Source organism: Pleurodeles waltl, chromosome 7 (assembly GCF_031143425.1).
Source record: "Pleurodeles waltl isolate 20211129_DDA chromosome 7, aPleWal1.hap1.20221129, whole genome shotgun sequence".
In the NCBI taxonomy this organism is placed as follows: domain Eukaryota; kingdom Metazoa; phylum Chordata; class Amphibia; order Caudata; family Salamandridae; genus Pleurodeles; species Pleurodeles waltl.
The window spans coordinates 137,932,303-137,951,774 of NC_090446.1; the positions used below are offsets into that span (position 1 = coordinate 137,932,303).

The 19,472-nt window shown below is 43.4% G+C and overlaps 1 protein-coding gene across 3 annotated transcripts in view; it reads left to right on the forward strand.

Annotated features, from left to right (window-relative positions):
- MAPRE1 (microtubule associated protein RP/EB family member 1) overlaps positions 1–19,472 on the forward strand; it is an 84,149-nt gene that overhangs the window by 11,975 nt on the left and 52,702 nt on the right. For 2 of the 3 annotated variants that reach the window (XM_069243405.1, XM_069243406.1), the window contains exons 3-6: positions 6,752–6,897; positions 8,484–8,688; positions 9,057–9,137; positions 9,348–9,466. In XM_069243405.1, the coding sequence (XP_069099506.1) occupies positions 6,752–6,897; positions 8,484–8,688; positions 9,057–9,137; positions 9,348–9,466 (551 nt within the window). The remainder of the gene's footprint in view (positions 1–6,751; positions 6,898–8,483; positions 8,689–9,056; positions 9,138–9,347; positions 9,467–19,472) is intronic. The other variant, XM_069243407.1, reaches the window with a different exon arrangement.

Sequence of the window (19,472 nt, forward strand, 5' to 3'; positions counted from 1 at the left end):
CATGAGTCACATGTCTGCTATTCCCTGGTCAGAAAGTAACACTTTAGGACCTAGAAAAGGGTTGGAGCCCCATCCACGTCAATTGTCTTTCATTGATTCGTGGGCTTGCCTGTTAAAATCTGCTTGCTTTCATTAGTGGAAGGCACGCATACGTCATGCCTTTTCCGGTGGTTAGCCCTCCTCCAGCGCAGCGATCAAGTACTGAAAACATGCAAGGCTCACTGTTTCCCATCAGGTTTGTTGAGTACTTCTTATCTTTTGTTCGCATCGCGATCTCGCTTGGCAGAAGTTGAGCGCTTTGCATAACATCGACCCTGTTACATAGTTAATTGCACTTTTGCCGGTTACTTAGATAATTGCACTTTTGCCCATAGGCTTCATTGTGGGTGAACTGTAGCAGAACGATCGCGCTTTTTTAAATTATTTTTTTTCTTTCCATGTGGAAAGAGAAATCCGGTTGGGAGTTTACAACTGATAATAGCTGTAACTTGGAGAAATGCAAGACCCTAGTGCATTGCAAATGGTTGTCTCAACTGGGATTGAATACTTTTTTTACTTTTTTTTCTTTTTTTTCTTAACCATCCAGCAACTTATAATCCTTGTTTTGAAGATGTTTGTGGAAGAAAAAATTCACGAGGTTAGGGAAAATATAAGAATGGTTAAGGCCCTTGACATGGTTTCGCTTGTCAGATAGGTGCTGATCTTTACCTCTACGGGGATGAAGCCGTAATTAACCAGGATTGAGAACACTGAGCATATATCTTATCTTTCAAGACTTTGCCTTAATATGATCCATTGTTTGGTATTGTTTGGTTGCATTTCCCTGGTCAGGCTCGTGGTTCATGTCGCTTCAGTGCTGTCCATGTGATGCGGTCTCTGCCCAATCCACTATGCACTTCATGATTTTTTTTATTTATTAGGGTTGACGTATTACGTTTTTAAAAATATTTTTGATTCGAATTGCCTTCTAGATTGTGATTTTTCTATATCGAATTTAGTAAGATTCTTTTACTTGAAGATAGATGTATTGTGTAAATAGGTGCTTTTATGATCAGTTTCTGAGTGAATAAAGAATATTGATGACTATATAATTCCAGTTTCCTTCATTATGGAATGTGCCAAACTAGCTATGAACAATAATTTGATTTTTTCCTCAGTTTGAGGATAAGATATTTTACAGTTCCTTGGAACGTCAGTGCGCAGTAAATGTGCCCCATGCCTAGCAAATGTCTATATTCACAGTTTTGAAACCACCTACATCTCGTCAGACAGTGATGCCCACCCTTCCATATTAAATTTTAGCAGCATGTTATAGCCAATATATTGGTCATCCGGTGGGGTGCATTACTGTATTTTGAAAAGGAATTGTCAAAGGTCTGGTTAGCACTACTTTGTCTTGATACATTCTCTGAACCTTGTCATCTAAATCTACACATTTATTAATGCATTTTTGCAGTTACGAACAGACAGATGTGGTTTTGACATACTCCTTTAAATTGTAATTTCTCTTGAGCAGACTATCTTGTTTTGCACGTCCAAGTCTATTACTCACTGAATTTCTAACTAGTGCTCTACAGCACATAGCCTTAAGGCTTCCAAATATAAATTCAGTGGCATGAAGTCTGAGTCCACTTCTCATAACACAAAGGAGTTGATTTATGACTTCAGCGGATGGAAAAGTCCGTCCGCCGAAGTCCCGACGAGTAGGTTGCCACCAGTTTGCTGCCTCCCCGTCGGCCCCATTCCAAGTTTCCCACTGGACTTGTGGGAAACTTCATACAGAATTGTCACCGGCTCGTAATAGAGGTGACGGCAATGCTTTGGTGCGTAGGGTGCATCAATACCCGTTGCTAAGGTCACTGTCTGCAAGACACAGTGAATTTTGTGCCATGGTTGGCCGGGGAGGGTGAGGGGGGGCTCTGCACTGCCCATGCCAAGTCTCTGCCAGCCAGTGGTAGATTAGGGTCATCAGTGTGTCCTGTGGCGGTGCTACTGCCGCTTTTGTAATGTAGTGGTCATACCACCACCTTGGCTGCTGTCTGACTGCCACTGCGACCCTGGCGGTCTTAAGATGGCCACGGTCGTAATGAGGACCTAAATCTTAGTAGGCTAAGAGACTGATTCACCTGGACTCCTTCATTGTAGCAAATCTTTAAAAACTACAACCAGGGAACTAATAAACGAAATCACGTGCAACATTATTGTTGCTTTAGTCATGTCTAGGACACCAATTCACTAAATGTTTTTATGTTCCTGCAAGCCAGTCAAGTTAGCATTCCCATCAGGCTAACCAAAGACCCAATTGTTCTTTAACGGTAAATATGTGTCCATGTGATCTATGGGGAGCATGCACATATAATTCATTGTGTAAAAGACCTTCACAAGCTTAAACCCACTTATTATGTACCCTGCACATTCTTGTTGAAGGCCTAGGAACCCGTCATTTAGTAGTCCTCCAGTCACCCAGATAGCCAAATCTTTATATGCATCTAAAATCGCTAATCTGATTGCCTGCCAACCTTGAACTAAACTACTCAGTACTTCACACATCCACCGCATGTAGCTCCTCCAGCTATTCATAATTGTGTTGCAGAGTATTGTTGTTCCCTCCCCATCTTTCATGTAATAATGGCTCCTGCTTCAGTGTTCTTTTACCTGGACAGTACTTCACTCATCCACCGCATGTAGCTCCTCCAGCTATTCATAATTGTGTTGCAGAGTATTGTTGTTCCCTCCTCATCTTTCATGTAATAATGGCTCCTGCTTCAGTGTTCTTTTACCTGGACAGCACTCAAGTCCCCTGCCTCTGTTCGCTCTGGGGCAGACTGTAGAAACAGTAGCTGACCAATATTTGCATAATAATAAAGGCACATCCATCACCCCATGTTCACCGCATATTCTTAAAAACGGTGAAGTCGTACTTGTGATGGAAAAGTTGGAACTGTTTGGAAGGAGATTTCTGAGCTTCCAGGTGAGCTGCAATGCCCTAGCCCACAGATTTTCCTCTGCTCAAAAGAAGCTAAACTTGAAGTCCTGAATTTAGCACTCAGCTCTGCTTACAAATCTGACATGCCAAGGTTGTAATTAGGTTTAACTTATTGGTGTCCATACACATTACATTGTTGTTGAAATCCGGTATGCTTTGCAAGTCCGAGCATAAACATTGCACATCTGTTTAACATCATGTTCAGCCTTGCAAAATCCATCCGGTCTACATCATACCTGTTATCAACCAAGCTTCTCAGGCCTAAAATCTTGGAAACAGTTAAGTAATGGGAGTCTGAACCTAAATCAAATACGGCTTGGATAGGATCTTTGCACCAAAAAGCTATTTGACTCTGTATCCAGAATGGGCAAAACGTATGTTTGTTTATGAATGTGTAGGAATCTATAAGAGCAACAAGTTTAACGATGCATCGTATGCTTGTATTGTTAAGCCTCTTGAAGTAGGGAAATATTCAACCTGACATTGTACCCTCCAGTGTGTTTATGTGACAATAGCACACTGTTTTTGAGGTAGTTATCCACACTTTCACTTGTTAACCAGACTGCAAATGTTTTCTGTGTCCGTTACAGAAGTGAATCGTGCTAAACATATGAGAGAAACATTGGATAGCTTCAGCAGTTTTGAGGGTCTCCACGGTGAACAAGTAAGAATAAAGAAAAGTCTGCATGATGAAGGGACCTACTGGCTAGGAGGCAGGCTGTGCCTTCTGCACAAACCTTCTGTGGCACAATAATCGCAGGAACTACACTGCTAGAAGAAACTTGGGGAGAAGACAGGCAGGCTGAGAGCATACTAGGCAAAGGAAAGGGTGGAGATAGGTAAGTCTACTCCCAGTAATAGCAGAGTATTTTTCAGGTAGTCAGATGACCAACTAAAACTCACTCCAGTAACTTCCAACAGCTGTTAACCATGTTAATCCATGACACAATGTCAAAGTAATGCACTGGGAAATACACCAGCATCCTATGGTTCGTACCCTTCACACACTCTAAAGCACAGGAACCTGACTATTTGCAGTAGACACTGCTTGAGCACGCAACACCTCAGATATGCCCTTTGATATAGTATCAACATACTGAAAAATGCATACCTCTTACAGCACTTCAGCTATCTGATGCACAATCTCAAATATCATACATTAGAATAATCGCACATACCTAGCACCGCAAACATTCCACTGGTGGGTAGTCATATTTGTACAATAACACTGCTTACCAAGCCATTCCATATGACAACCGTAAAACATCAAATATTAGGTGGGAACTACACAATCCGCATTTACTTTGGTCTATCCATTCATTTGCATTTGCTGGGGAGTTAGCATCTGTGCAAACTGAGGAAAAATTAAAGCATTTTTGTCGAGACCTCCGTTCTCACAAATCAACATCTTAAAGGCCTGTTATTAAAACTGAAACGTACAGGCCCCCACCTCCATAGGACCAAATCTGCCTCTGGTCTGTGAGGGTTTAATAGTGATTGGAAAAAGAAGGAAGAGTGTACAAAAGCTAGAATCTTAATTTTGTTCCTGGTGCAGGAAAGAGTTGCCCTGTTCTCAGTTATAAGCTTTCCAGGTCTTGTGCTCTATTTACTGAAGAGAATAATGCATCATGCCAGTTTCTATGGATTGATGATAGAAGGAATTCCTGTATCTGCGGTTACTTACGCTCCAGGCCACTCTGCTAACCAGCTTTAAGGCAGGGTGCTTTATATTACATATGGGGGCATCTGTGCTCTAGCAGATATTCCCCTGCTATGTCTGTCAATTTTGAGCTCTAGTAAATGAACAGGTAAGCCATTTTAAACTAAATGTGTTGGACACTGAGCAGTACACGTTCCCCAGGCCACCTTAGTTCCAGCTGTGGGTGAGCTCACTGACCTGTTCTGGCCAGTCTGCCACCAACAGATTAAAATCTGCCACCGATCCCTAGGTTGAGGGCCTTCACTATCTGAAGGTCAGAAGACAAAGCTGCCTTGGGCAGGGTTGTTACACACCCCTCCCCACAGGATGACCTGCATTCCATGGCATAGGCTTCAAAGAAGGGCATCCCCCAGCCTCGCAAGACCTGAGTCCACTTGTTGGCTTTGTCGTACTGCCCCCCCCCCCCCCCGAGGAACTCCAGCACCAGACCAGAAGACACTGCTGCAGTCACGCCTGAGGAGAAGTGGACTGTGTTCCACGTGCCAGACAACTTCTTATTCATTATAGGAAATTGTTTGCTCAGTGGATATTATCGGTACAGGTGAGGTCTTTGGAGCTGCTATCTACTGAATAGTTAAAATTTGACATGCTTGCTTTTAAATTGGTCAGCTTTTGTTTAGCTTTCATGGAGAAAATGCTGTTTAGATGAATTGGTAAAGCTGGTAGAGGGACTGAGACTGATCCCCTTTTAGATTAAATCTTTGTTTGTCATGTGATTGCAATGTCATTTTTTTCCTCTGTATAATGAGTTTTTTAAAGATATTTTACTTCTTAAATTTTCAGTACAATTGATGTAGCAAATAGTTTATGCCATGACAGTACAAAAGTCGGGCAACAACACATTTGGAGAAAATGGACTAGTAACATACATTCATGCATAGCTAGTGTGAAAAGATAAAATTCATGATACTAATACACATGGAAATATACTTTTGCTCACAGCCTCACACATAGCTCTTAAAATGACAAAACAGGGCAACTCTCCCACTAATCACGAGTCATCTTTGTGATTTTTACCTTACTGTAGACATTTAATCCATCAGCTACACGCGAAAAACATCAGGGTATAAAGCGTACATGTAAATGGGCAGTGTTGTATTCATTCAGTTTATCATTGAGTGTCCAGAAAGATAATGACTTGTGAGAGGGATCCTTCAGCACCCTCAACAATTGTAAAGAATTGTTAAATATTAAGTTCTGCTGTCAAGAAAGGTAAAGTATGGTACAAGGCCATGCGTGTAAAGAGGAAAAATGTGTCCTCAGGCTTAAGTTTTCTATTTTTGCTTGTAGTAAATCGAACATGCATGGCGCAACCATTTATTTGGTCCAAGATGATTGAATACAGCTTTGTGTGTGTGTGTTTTTTTTTTTTTTTTTTTTTTTTTTTTTTTTTTGGGGGGGGTAGGATGAGGTTTAAACCTTTTTGCAGTGTCTAGCAGGTTTTTTTGGAGCAGTCTTTGAAAGTGTTAAAAACAAATCTGTTCCATTCAAAATTTCCGTAGATTTAAATTTAAAAAAACAAATCTACAGATTTTTTTTTTGTTGGCTTACTTAAAAAGAAAATGTGGCTCACTTAGTGACTTGTTTAAAAATCCATCACTTACTCAAATCCTCAGCTCCTCCCTTCGTCTCCGCTCATGAAATGGATTTGCAAGTAACTGTCCTGCTTGTCTTGTATTTTAAAATGGGAAAGCCCATGTGAATTTAATTTGGGGTTACTTGTAGTTTGAGCCACGCCCAGAGATTGAGACTCCCTTTTAATGATGTTATAACAATGTTTTTTGGGTGCAAGACTAATTTAAAGTAGGAATAAATAGAATTCCTTTATAGGACAGATGTTTGTGCACACAGAAAATTGTTACACAGAATCTCCTTTGAAATAGAAATCACTTTGTAAAACTGCCTCTGACTATATGTATCCAGGTTTTAGTTTGGTTACCTTGATTGTCTGTTTTTAATCTGCCTTTGTTACAATCTGAATTTAAGTACATTACTACACAGTATCTGAAAGTTTGTTCTAATATTGTATTCATTGTTGATTGCAGGTAGTGTATACTGTCAGTTCATGGACATGCTGTTCCCTGGTTCGATGCCGCTAAAGAAAGTTAAATTCCAAGCCAAACTAGAGCACGAATACATTCATAACTTCAAGTTGTTGCAAGCAGCATTTAAGAAAATGGGTGTAGATAAAGTAGGTTTTTCTTCTATTTGCTTTTGTTACTCCTCACCTTGTACAATGTAGTAGTCTTTTAGGAGTTTGTATTGCACATTAGTAGTCAGAAATGCAAAGTCTCTTGCAAAACAGTGTTGTTAAATGAGAAACCTTCTTATTTCAGTTGCAGTGCCCAATGAAAAATCTCATTGAAAGATGCAGATTTTAAAGTCTGCTTGTGAAAATGTAGTTTCACAAACTACTCTTGCTGTGTTGTGGTAGAATACATGATCAAATGCATACCATGAATCTATATGTGCCACTTCTTTGCCTGACGTTAACTTTTTCTATGTCTGATTTTACACATTCCCTTGCCTGCTTTTTTTTCTTGTTTTTTTTAAATTTTTTTTATTTTTATTATATTCCCCCCCTCCCCAAATCTCCTGTTCCAATAAACTACCACTGCCAAAATGAGGTTATTTCAATTTAAACTGAAAGAAGACATCCTTACACGGACGCTAACCCCAATCAATGTTGCTAACATCTTAAGTTCAAAAATATTTGTCAAATAGGGTATGCTTGCCCTAATGCTAGTCCTAAAACTAACCACTGTATTAATATTCAATCAATATTTTAAGTGTTCCTTTTACTGGAAACAAACACCCTACAATTATGTGTGTATATATTTAGGTTTCAAATGGATTGTTGCATGTTAAATTCTGTCTGTGGTAGACTTACACCAAGCCGAACCCTATATAATGTTATATTACTGAAAATTGTCATTAAATTAAGCTTTATTGCATCAGAATAGTATGTTACTTCGTGTAATGGCAAACAAGGTAAATTTGAGCGTTCACTTAACAAGGCTCCGCCTATGTTAGGCAGGTTAAGAACTTGAAGCAGCAATTTTTTTCTTTGCTCCGCTAGACACACAATTGAGACCGTCTGTATGCTTTCTGTACATTTGAGTAATATCCCTTTTGGTTGTTGGCATTCTGAACTATTCCTCCTACACCAGCCACGAAGGATCAGAATCGGGGAGTATTGTTAAACGTTTATATAGCCTTCACCTGCATTTTTAGTATCGGTTTTATGGATGTTCCTCTTAAGTTTGTGGCCGAACCTCAAATTGCTTTGATTTCTTTTTTTATAGTTGTGGGTGTGTTGTTTTCGCTTGCAATATTGTAAGTCTTGACACTGTTCTTCATAAGGAGTATCTCTCCAGACTATAGGGAACACCAGTTTGCTGATCAGTTTATATTTTAGTTTAAATGTGTCAAACCTATAATCCATAATCTCTGGTCACTTCACTCTTTTCCAGTCATGGAGAGATTACATACAATTCAAGCCCCTTTGCTTCATTTATAAATCTTTCCATAGCCAAGTTCCTTCTATTAACCACCAAGGTTCTACGTCCATAGCACTGGAAGGCAAGACCATGGATTGGTGAAGTAGGGCATCAGATAAAGGTGAAATGGAAAATGAGTTTGTGAGCTCTTTCAGACTTTCATTTTGATATTGAATTCAGATTTGGCATTGCTAGGGGTCATTTTTCACATACGGACACTGAGTAAAATACGTTTAATCTCGGTTTGAATATGTGACTTCATACTTCCTCCCTGTAGATCATTCCAGTGGATAAGCTGGTGAAAGGAAAATTCCAGGACAACTTTGAGTATGTTCAGTGGTTCAAAAAGTTTTTTGATGCAAATTATGATGGAAAAGATTATGATCCAGTTGCAGCCCGACAAGGCCAGGAGACTGCAGCAGCACCCATTCTTGCAGCACCTGTCCTGAATAAGCCGAAGAAATCGCTCAACTCCAGTTCAGGTAGAGTTATAATTTTATCAACAAATTATTTTCATGGGTATGCAGTGCTTTTTCTCTGAGCCCAGTGGGCTGTGATCAAGCAGGTAGCATATGATGAAACTGCTTTCTACTCGGTGATGGAATATATGTAGCTACATTTCAAAACCCCACCATTTCCTTTTGTTTTCACTTGTTTTAATGAAAGCAAAGTGACGCGACATATACAAAAAGGTGTGTGTGTGTGTGTACATATGGAAAAATCCGTAGTCAATAGTGCTTCTTCCAAATCATGGTATCCTTTTCATCTTTAATGGTGTCTTGTCTCCCTGCCTTATGATTTAACCCAGCTTCATAAAAACTAACCTGGGGAATTGCTGTACTTCTTCCAGATGACCTTTTGGTAGGAGCCACAGAAGCAAAGACCGCCAGAACAGACTCCTCTCAAGGCATTAAGAAAATGGCAAAAATTGGTACATGCAATGTTGTAATTTAGTAATACACACAGAGCTGGTTTGAAGGCTGACTGTTCTGCACTTCTATGGTCTTTAAACTTACCACAATACTTTCGGTGAACACAGTTTGAGACTATGCAAAGTAACAGCACCTGGGGATGAGCTCGCACTAGGTTCCTGTTTTCTGAGTAGCCTATATGTTTTAAAGTTATACTTTTTCTTTTTCAGCTCCACAACGAACAGCAGTCGCTCCCCAAAGAAACGCTGTAGTTGGAAAACCTGGGCCCGCATTAAATAAAAAAGCTGTAGGCAATGGGGAGGATGAGTCAGCAGAACTTATACAGCAGGTTGGTTTTCTCCACGTTTGTTATGGTCAATTATTGTATTCAAACTGGCGATTATATTTTGATGAGCAGGTGTAAAAATTAAACACCTAAAAGTAAAGTACTGATGAAGTATTAAAATGTTTCACCCTTGTATCAAAGTGGATTAGAAAAGTGTCAAGTTTGGATGTGGAACTTTCTTCTGATTATCCAGCTGACGGAGCGTGAACCTTCAGGTTCATACACATTACATGGACATTTAGGTGTCTTAGATAAATAGGTAATTTATGGTGTCCTTCTCTTGTAACCGCACCGATGGAATGATGGTAGTTATTAACTTATGTGGATGTTTAGGTTTGGCTTGACAGTGCAATAGTCAGCAGCTCTATTAACCTTCACCAATATTATTCTACAGCAGTTTGCTTCCTCAGGAATACGTGTCCATTACTGCTCCACTTTATGCAAAAATTCCTTTAAAGCTAATGCTTGTTAAATATCTTTATACTTAAGGAGAAAAGTTATTTACCTTTTTAATTGTTTTCTAATAGAATTATTTTGTAGTCACATGCAGAAGTCCTCCCTGTCGTCCTGTGGGAGTTCCAAAGTAGACACTGAGCTGTGTAGTGTAAAACACAGAATAGCTTCAAATAGCCATAATGGTAACCTATTCACATCATTCTAAAAGATCCGTGTCTCGGCCAGACAGAGCAGAGAACAGCATTCATCTCTCCTCACTCAGACTACCATAGTTCACACTTCATAGCGCCTGAGTTGGGGAGGAGGGTGGGTCGCTTGTGAATCTGAACAATAAAATACTGGAAAATGCCATTTGCAGGTTATTAATTTAGCCAGTATCAGCGCTTTCAAATATTCACGTACTTGAATCAGAACCGCAAGTTAGTAACAAAAATGATTAGTAATCTGCAAGAGGTAACTAAACACCTTTACCTTTCTAGAATAAAGAACAAAGGACTGCATTCCCTACTGCTGAATCTGTGACGCTGAACCTAGGCAGGATTAAGTGCGTACATGTGTATCCATTTGTGTAATGCTGCCCTGCGTGTGAGATATGGATAAATAAGTAAAACAGGATGTAGACACTTCTTGTTTAATGGCCCCTTGCAGTGACTTGTCTGCTTTGACAAAGCACTTATTGCCAACGACGCCCAGTGAACGTTTTTTTTTTTTTTTTCGCCTTCCCAAAATGGTTGGCGTTTCATGCGTGATCATATGCTATTAGTTGGTCAGGCTTATCTGTTTCGTTTTGTCACTGTACAATTCTAAAATCCTTTAATAGCCATAGCATGAAGTGCTGACTCTATTACTTTGTTCTAGGGGAAAACTTTTTTAGAACCTCTGGCTTATTCACAGGGAAGTTTGATGGCACTTGCAATATGAAGTGCAGACTGTCTCGAGCTAACCTTGTCTTTAAAGTGGAGGAATGGTTCTTTAATATTAAACGTTTTGAACCTCGGACTCTTTTAGCTGGTGTGGGGGCTAGAAGAAGGGCATCCTTCTGTGAAAAGTACTTTAGTTACCAACCCCCCCCCCCCCCCCCCCCCCCCCCCCCCCACACACACACACACACACACATATAAAATGTAATGATTGGAATGGCTTTCATCATTCAGATGTAATGACATCTATTTTTACCCTACAAGTGTACTGTCTGTTGGTAACTGGTCAGTCAACAACGATGCACTTGTCTGAAACTGTTTCATCTTACAGCCACCTCAGTAATAGCCAAAGTTGATCCTTCTCCTTCCTGAAGAATTACTTTCACCTCTGCTTTTGGTATCATCTAATTGTGCTAGCTATAACATCTGACGGTCCTATGTATTGAGTATTGCTAAAATGTTTGAGGTGCTTAATTGCATGGCTTCCAATGTTGTATAGTTACCTGCCCTCTATCTGGCAGTGCGGTCATTGTGGCGTTGGGTTTCTAGATACCCATTGATCAGCTTGCATTCCAAGTCTGCTCAGGGATTGTCAATGAGACCACCAGTAGTATTTTCTGGTGCTTTGCACTTTTAGGTTTTGCCTGCACAGCTCTTCCACTGTGCTTGTGAAATCTGTTGTATACAATATAAATCTTAAAAGGGGCTTACATCCCACACTTTTAATTGGTTTCTGTGCTTGCCACGTAATTTTCCTGTTTCTATTGACTGTAGCATACCACTTCCAGCATTTACCAATGTTTGTTTGTCATGTGTTTGCTCTTAACAGCTTTTGAGGAACTCTTCCTTTTTTTTTTTTGTTGTTGCCTGCACAACGCTTGCTTTGTTTGATCTCCACCCTCTACCTAATCTCTGTGGCTGCATGCATTTCAAGCGTGCTTGTTTTTGAAAGCTGCAGGGCACTGTCGGATGCTATCTGAATCCTCCAATGCACCATGCTGGCCAGTTAGGAATTGCTTTTTGATCTGCATGCTCTTTCAGCACACTTTTTTCAGTGTCCGTTTGGGCCCTGAGAAGATTTCCTTGCAAACGTCTTTGTACTTTATGCACCCACAGAAGTTTGGACCCATAAATGTACAAAGCTACTCATCTTGTGGTATGACTCCTTGGCATGAATATAGTATTTGGCAATTAACTTTCCTGTAAGTGAGTCAGCCACCATGCCTTGTGGTGGATTACAATAATCTTATGTTGCAGAGTTAAAATTTAAGTCTGTCATGGAATGCAATTTTTTATGTCCACCATCTAATTGCCTGTCTCAAATCCGAATGAGAGCTTTTTGTCATCACGTAGAGAAGTCGGTCAGCTCTGTATTTGCCCACGCTCATACAAATTTATAGATTTTTCAGGATTCCCCAACAGAATGTTTCATCTTATGCCATTAATACTTGTGGCCAATATACCCACAGTGTTCCAAGTCCAAGGAAATAAAAGCTTAAGATCCCTTTTTAGTTTGGGAAGGGGGACGGATGGGGTTTGCTTTGCATCTCCACAACATCTTTTGGAACACTTCACTCAACCATCCGATAAAATAAACTACACTAGAACTTACCATTGCCTATGATTATACATTTTTAAGAATTAAATGAATTTTGTCATAATTAAAATTATGAGAAAGCAATCCAGTACAGCCCAGGCCTGTCAAAAAATAATAGATCCATTAAAACGTTGATAAAACCAGAAATCGCAATGAATGGCATAATTTGTTACACGGTAAGAAACACCCTAATGTTGTGGCAGGATCTTAATATTTAATTTCACCCAAGAGAAATGGTGAATACATTTATTCTGTAAATTTAAATTAATTACAATAAACACAGAGTAAAAGCAGTTATAGAATAAAATGTGCTATCAATACAATGCAGCCTCACAAGCTGATAGTTATAACATTGCAACATCATAAATATGCAAACACTGCTGACTCTGCACTCGCACACCATTGACATACCTCTCGCCCACCACTCAAATTACTCTCACTAACCACCTACACCACTAATCCTGAACTCAAACACCTCATACTGCTGTAATACTATTGACGTACTGCTCACCATATACTCGAGCACCTCTTATCTTGTATAGGCTAACATCCCTCACCCTGTATACTCACACAATTCTCATTCTGCACTAAGTACACAACCATCACCATGCATTGAGGCTCTGTCATCCTGCACTCACACTTAACTTTCATTCATGCACTACTTGCTCTGCACAGAGCACTCACACCATTCTCCCTGCACTCATACACTGCTCCCACACCTCTTAATTTATTATTAATCCTATAGTTGGAACCTAATGCTTTTACCAATGCTTGTTTATTCATGCATGGAATAATCGCCGCAAAATTGGCTGGTGTCTTCATAATCTTTAGGCCCACTGTCCCATGTGATTAACAGTCATTCGGTTTTGCTGCTACTGGATCTTTTTGACAGCCTTCTATTAAATTGCGGGAGCCCTTGATATCAGTTGAGAGAGAGAGCGAGACCATTGTTGGGGGAGCAACTTCATATGGTGTAGTAGCCACCTAGGTATCCTATCTGGGGCCTGACTACTGGGAATTTACTGTCTGTCTTCCTGGTTGTCATCTGATTCGAGTGCCTGTGGAGTAATGGGCTGTGTGTTTTGAGGTTAATAGTGTGTTGATGGAGTCATTGGATTACTTGGAGGCAAAAAATGCTTTGAGTGTTTGGTTTGGTGTGGTTGGTGTTTGGTCTGGTGCAGTCAGTGTGGGAGGTTTCAAAATCTGCCTTTTGAGGGAAGTGCCTATAGTTGTCGGACAGCATAAGATGCATGACTTGGATCAAGGGCTAGAGTAACTGCAACATCTCATCTTGTGATGTTTGTATTGTGTGTTGTCTACAGCATATTGCGTTCAATCATCCTCGTCATCCTGGTGTTGCACGAAAGACTAAAGGCCTCATTACAAGGCTGGCTGTCTCAAGACCACCAGCCTCGTGGTCTGAACGCTGCTGCGGGCCGACTGCCACATTACGATATTAGTGGCTGGACCTCCAACCGATGGCAATCTCTGCCAGGGTCCAAGATCCCGACGGTGTGACGGCAGTCTTGGTTGTAATCAGGCAGGGTTGCGCTGATCTTGGCACCACCCTGCTGCTGATAGCCTTGTTCTCCACCAGCCTTTTTGTGGCTATTTTTCCACCATGAAATGTCTGGTGGAAAACAAGTGCAGGGAGTCGCAGGGGGCCCCTGCACTACCTATTCCGAGGCATGGGCAGTGCAGGCAGGCCCTTGGCCAGCACAATTGGAATGCACCTTGCCTACTTTGTGCATTTTCGAGGGTGCTGATCAGCCCCCTTTGTGCTCCGAAATAACACTCGGCTCCTTTAAGGGAGCCGAGTGCTGTCTTGTAGCACTGTTTCTGCCGATCAGACCGACGGAACACACTATTTCGAGGTTTCCATCAGTCAGCTAGGCTGGGGGGGGGGGGGAACCTTGTAATAGGGCTGAGGGGTGCGACCGCTATGGCTTCCTCCCCGTGAGTTTGGCGATCCCGCGTTGGGGCCGCCAAACTCTTTATGAGCCCCTAAATGTCTTTGATCTGGAAGCTCTGCATTTCCGTAGTCTTGGGCCACCTTCTTCCAGATATTTGTATTTCCTCCTTTTTTGTTTTAGAGGAATGCAATCCAGTCCAAAGGGTCCATCATCTGAGTCCTCTGTGTCAAGTATTATGGTGGCTGGGATGGAACTACTTTTGGGAGGGGAGGTGTCCTGCCATTAGTCATTTGAAGAAAAAACATCTGACAGAAAGATCAGAGCTCAAAAGGGACCCCTTCCTCACATGCTGAGAGGTGAATGCGGTCCTTTGAGTTTTTGCTCTTTTGCTGAGTTTTTACTGCTGAAGTAAGGGACATTTTGAAAACCCCGCTTGTGCAGTGCAGCTGCCACTGGTGCGAGACACTGTGAAAATCCTGGATGCTGAAAAGCAGAACCTTGAATCGGTAATAGGTACCGGCTACGGTAAAGCAAAGGTAGTTACGATGGTTGGGTTAGATGGGTGTGTAAAAAAAAAAAAAATTTAATAAATAAAATAAAAATAGGCATCTTGGAGATCCAGCAATGTCACGTAATATCCCTGCTGTTAAGAAGCTGGAGGATATGTATATGTGGGCGTCGACTCCATCTTAGATTGGTTTTTTCTTCCGCCATCAGGTTCGGACGTGTTCCTTTTCGCTCCGTGTTTCGGGTCGGAAAGTTAGAATCTCGGAAAAATCGCAGTATTGTTTGCGTTCGGTATCGGGTTAGTTACAACAGATCGACACCGACTTTTGAAGAGCTCCGGTGGCCCTTCGGGTTTTTTTCGATTCCCCTGTCGGGGCCTGGTCGGCCTGGCCACGTGTCTCCAAGGCTGATGGAACGGACCCCATTCCGCTTCTGCCCAAAATGTCACAACAAGTATCCGTATACAGATCAGCATCTGGTCTGTAACTTGTGTTTGTCTCCAGAGCACAAGGAAGATACTTGTGAAGCCTGTCGAGCGTTTCGGGCGAGGAAGACATTAAGAGACCGAAGAGCGAGAAGACTGCAGATGGCGTCGGCGCCGACAGGACAAGGGCGTTTCGAGGAGGAAGAAGAAACCTTCTCCATTCAGTCGTCTGACTCAGACGAGCTTGATCCCGAAGAAACGCAGAAAACCGTGAGTAAGACGTCTAAACCTAAAACTCACGAGGACCACAAAAGCCCAGCGGCCGCCATGGCTTAACCCGAAAAATAGGTGACCAATCATCAGCACTGAAAAAGGGCACGCTTGTGTCGAAGTCATCCGACTCCGGTCGAGATACCGGCACACAGCAATCTCAGGCCCGAGACAGCTGTTCCGAGCAAGTTCGGCACTGAAATGGGTCGCACCGAGACACCACGACGCCGAAAATAAAGAAGGTTTCGTCGGAGCCCAAAAAGGCGACCGAAAAGGTTGCGATTCCGAAACATCCAGCCTCGGAACCGAAAACAGGTTCCTACACAGAGGAACATGGATTGACATCCCAAATGCAAGGACATAGGTTCGGAGAAGAACTTGAATCAATGGAGGCAGACTACACTCAAAGGAGGCTCCACATTCAAAAGGACACGGAAGATAAGCATTCTTCCCCCAATCAAAATGAAAAGAAGACTTGCCTTTCAAGAAAAGGACAAGCCGCCACAGGCAAAGGTGGCAAGACAAACAACTCTGCCACCATCTCCACCACCTTCAATGCACACATCACCGGTAGCCACTCCACCACTGATGCAATCCCCGACTCATACTGCAATGAGTCGAGATGGTCCCGACGCATGGGACCTTTATGATGCTCCGGTATCAGATAACAGCCCAGACTGTTACCCTGCGAGGCAGTCGCCACCTGAAGACAGTACATCCTATATGCAGGTGGTCTCAAGGGCAGCTGCTTTTCATAACGTCACCTTGCATGCAGAACCAATTGATGACTCTTTGTTTAATACACTATCCTCCACTCATAGCCAATACCAAAGCTTACCTATGCTCCCTGGAATGCTAAAACACTCCAAACAAGTATTTCAGGATCCTGTGAAAGGCAGGGCCATAACTCCAAGGGTGGAGAAAGTACAAGCCACCGCCAACAGACCCTGTTTATATTACGCAGCAATTAACACCAGACTCTGTGGTTGTTGGGGCAGCTCGCAAGAGAGCAAACTCTCATACCTCAGGAGACACTCCACCTCCAGACAAGGAGAGTCGCAAATTCGACGCTGCGGGGAAAAGAGTTGCAGCACAAGCAGCAAACCAATGGCGCATTGCCAACTCACAAGCACTTCTGGCAAGATACGATAGAGCTCATTGGGACGAAATACAGCATTTCATAGAACACTTACCCAAAGAATTCCAAAAAAGGGCACAACAAGTGGTGGAGGAAGTACAAAGTATCTCAAATAATCAGATACGGTCAGCAATGGATGCAGCAGATACAGCTGCAAGGACAGTAAATACTGCAATAACAATGAGACACGCATGGTTGCGTATGTCAGGATTCAAGTCGGAAATACAACCAGCCTTGCTGAAAATTCCTTTTAATGAACAGCAGTTGTTTGGGCCGGAGGTGGACACTGCTATTGAGAAACTAAAAAAAAACTGATACGGCAAAAGCCATGGGCGCACTCTACTCCCCACAGAGCAGAGGCACATTTCGCAAGACACAATTTAGGGGAGGGTTTCGAGGTCAACCTACAGAAGCCGCAACCTCACAAGCAAGGCCCACTTATCAAAGCCAATATCAGCGGGGACGTTTTCGGGGGCAATATAGAGGGGGACAATTCCAAAAGAAGAGGGAAGTTCCAAAGCCCCAAAACTCCTCAAAAGAAGCAGTGACTTCCAAGTCACACATCCACAACACCTGTGGGGGGGGAGAATAAGCAATTTTTACAAATATTGGGAGGAGATAACAGACACTTGGGTACTGGCAATTATCCAGTATGGTTATTGTAAGGAAATGCCTCCTTGGCATGGTTGCCCCCTGACTTTTTGCCTTTGCTGATGCTATGTTTACAATTGAAAGTGTGCTGAGGCCTGCTAACCAGGCCCCAGCACCAGTGTTCTTTCCCTAACCTGTACTTTTGTATCCACAATTGGCAGACCCTGGCATCCAGATAAGTCCCTTGTAACTGGTACTTCTAGTACCAAGGGCCCTGATGCCAAGGAAGGTCTCTAAGGGCTGCAGCATGTCTTATGCCACCCTGGAGACCTCTCACTCAGCACAGACACACTGCTTGCCAGCTTGTGTGTGCTAGTGAGAACAAAACGAGTAAGTCGACATGGCACTCCCCTCAGGGTGCCATGCCAGCCTCTCACTGCCTATGCAGTATAGGTAAGACCCCCCTCTAGCAGGCCTTACAGCCCTAAGGCAGGGTGCACTATACCATAGGTGAGGGTACCAGTGCATGAGCATGGTACCCCTACAGTGTCTAAACAAAACCTTAGACATTGTAAGTGCAGGGTAGCCATAAGAGTATATGGTCTGGGAGTCTGTCAAACACGAACTCCACAGCACCATAATGGCTACACTGAAAACTGGGAAGTTTGGTATCAAACTTCTCAGCACAATAAATGCACACTGATGCCAGTGTACATTTTATTGTAAAATACACCACAGAGGGCACCTTAGAGGTGCCCCCTGAAACTTAACCGACTATCTGTGTAGGCTGACTAGTTTTAGCAGCCTGCCACAAACCAAGACATGTTGCTGGCCCCATGGGGAGAGTGCCTTTGTCACTCTGAGGCCAGTAACAAAGCCTGCACTGGGTGGAGATGCTAACACCTCCCCCAGGCAGGAATTGTCACACCTGGCGGTGAGCCTCAAAGGCTCACCTCCTTTGTGCCAACCCAGCAGGACACTCCAGCTAGTGGAGTTGCCCGCCCCCTCCGGCCAGGCCCCACTTTTGGCGGCAAGGCCGGAGAAAATAATGAGAAAAACAAGGAGGAGTCACTGGCCAGTCAGGACAGCCCCTAAGGTGTCCTGAGCTGAAGTGACTCTAACTTTTAGAAATCCTCCATCTTGCAGATGGAGGATTCCCCCAATAGGGTTAGGATTGTGACCCCCTCCCCTTGGGAGGAGGCACAAAGAGGGTGTACCCACCCTCAGGGCTAGTAGCCATTGGCTACTAACCCCCCAGACCTAAACACGCCCTTAAATTTAGTATTTAAGGGCTACCCTGAACCCTAGAAAATCAGATTCCTGCAACTACAAGAAGAAGGACTGCCCAGCTGAAAACCCCTGCAGCGGAAGACCAGAAGACAACTGCCTTGGCTCCAGAAACTCACCGGCCTGTCTCCTGCCTTCCAAAGATCCTGCTTCAGCGACGCCTTCCAAAGGGACCAGCGACCTCGACATCCTCTGAGGACTGCCCCTGCTTCGAAAAGACAAGAAACTCCCGAGGACAGCGGACCTGCTCCAAGAAAAGCTGCAACTTTGTTTCCAGCAACTTTAAAGAACCCTGCAAGCTCCCCGCAAGAAGCGTGAGACTTGCAACACTGCACCCGGCGACCCCGACTCGGCTGGTGGCGATCCAACACCTCAGGAGGGACCCCAGGACTACTCTGATACTGTGAGTACCAAAACCTGTCCCCCCTGAGCCCCCACAGCGCCGCCTGCAGAGGGAATCCCGAGGCTTCCACTGACCGCGACTCTTTGAACCTAAAGTCCCGACGCCTGGGAGAGACCCTGCACCCGCAGCCCCCAGGACCTGAAGGACCGGACTTTCACTGGAGAAGTGACCCCCAGGAGTCCCTCTCCCTTGCCCAAGTGGAGGTTTCCCCGAGGAACCCCCCCCTTGCCTGCCTGCAGCGCTGAAGAGATCCCGAGATCTCTCATAGACTAACATTGCGAACCCGACGCTTGTTTCTACACTGCACCCGGCCGCCCCCGCGCCGCTGAGGGTGAAATTTCTGTGTGGACTTGTGTCCCCCCCGGTGCCCTACAAAACCCCCCTGGTCTGCCCTCCGAAGACGCGGGTACTTACCTGCAAGCAGACCGGAACCGGGGCACCCCCTTCTCTCCATTCTAGCCTATGTGTTTTGGGCACCACTTTGAACTCTGCACCTGACCGGC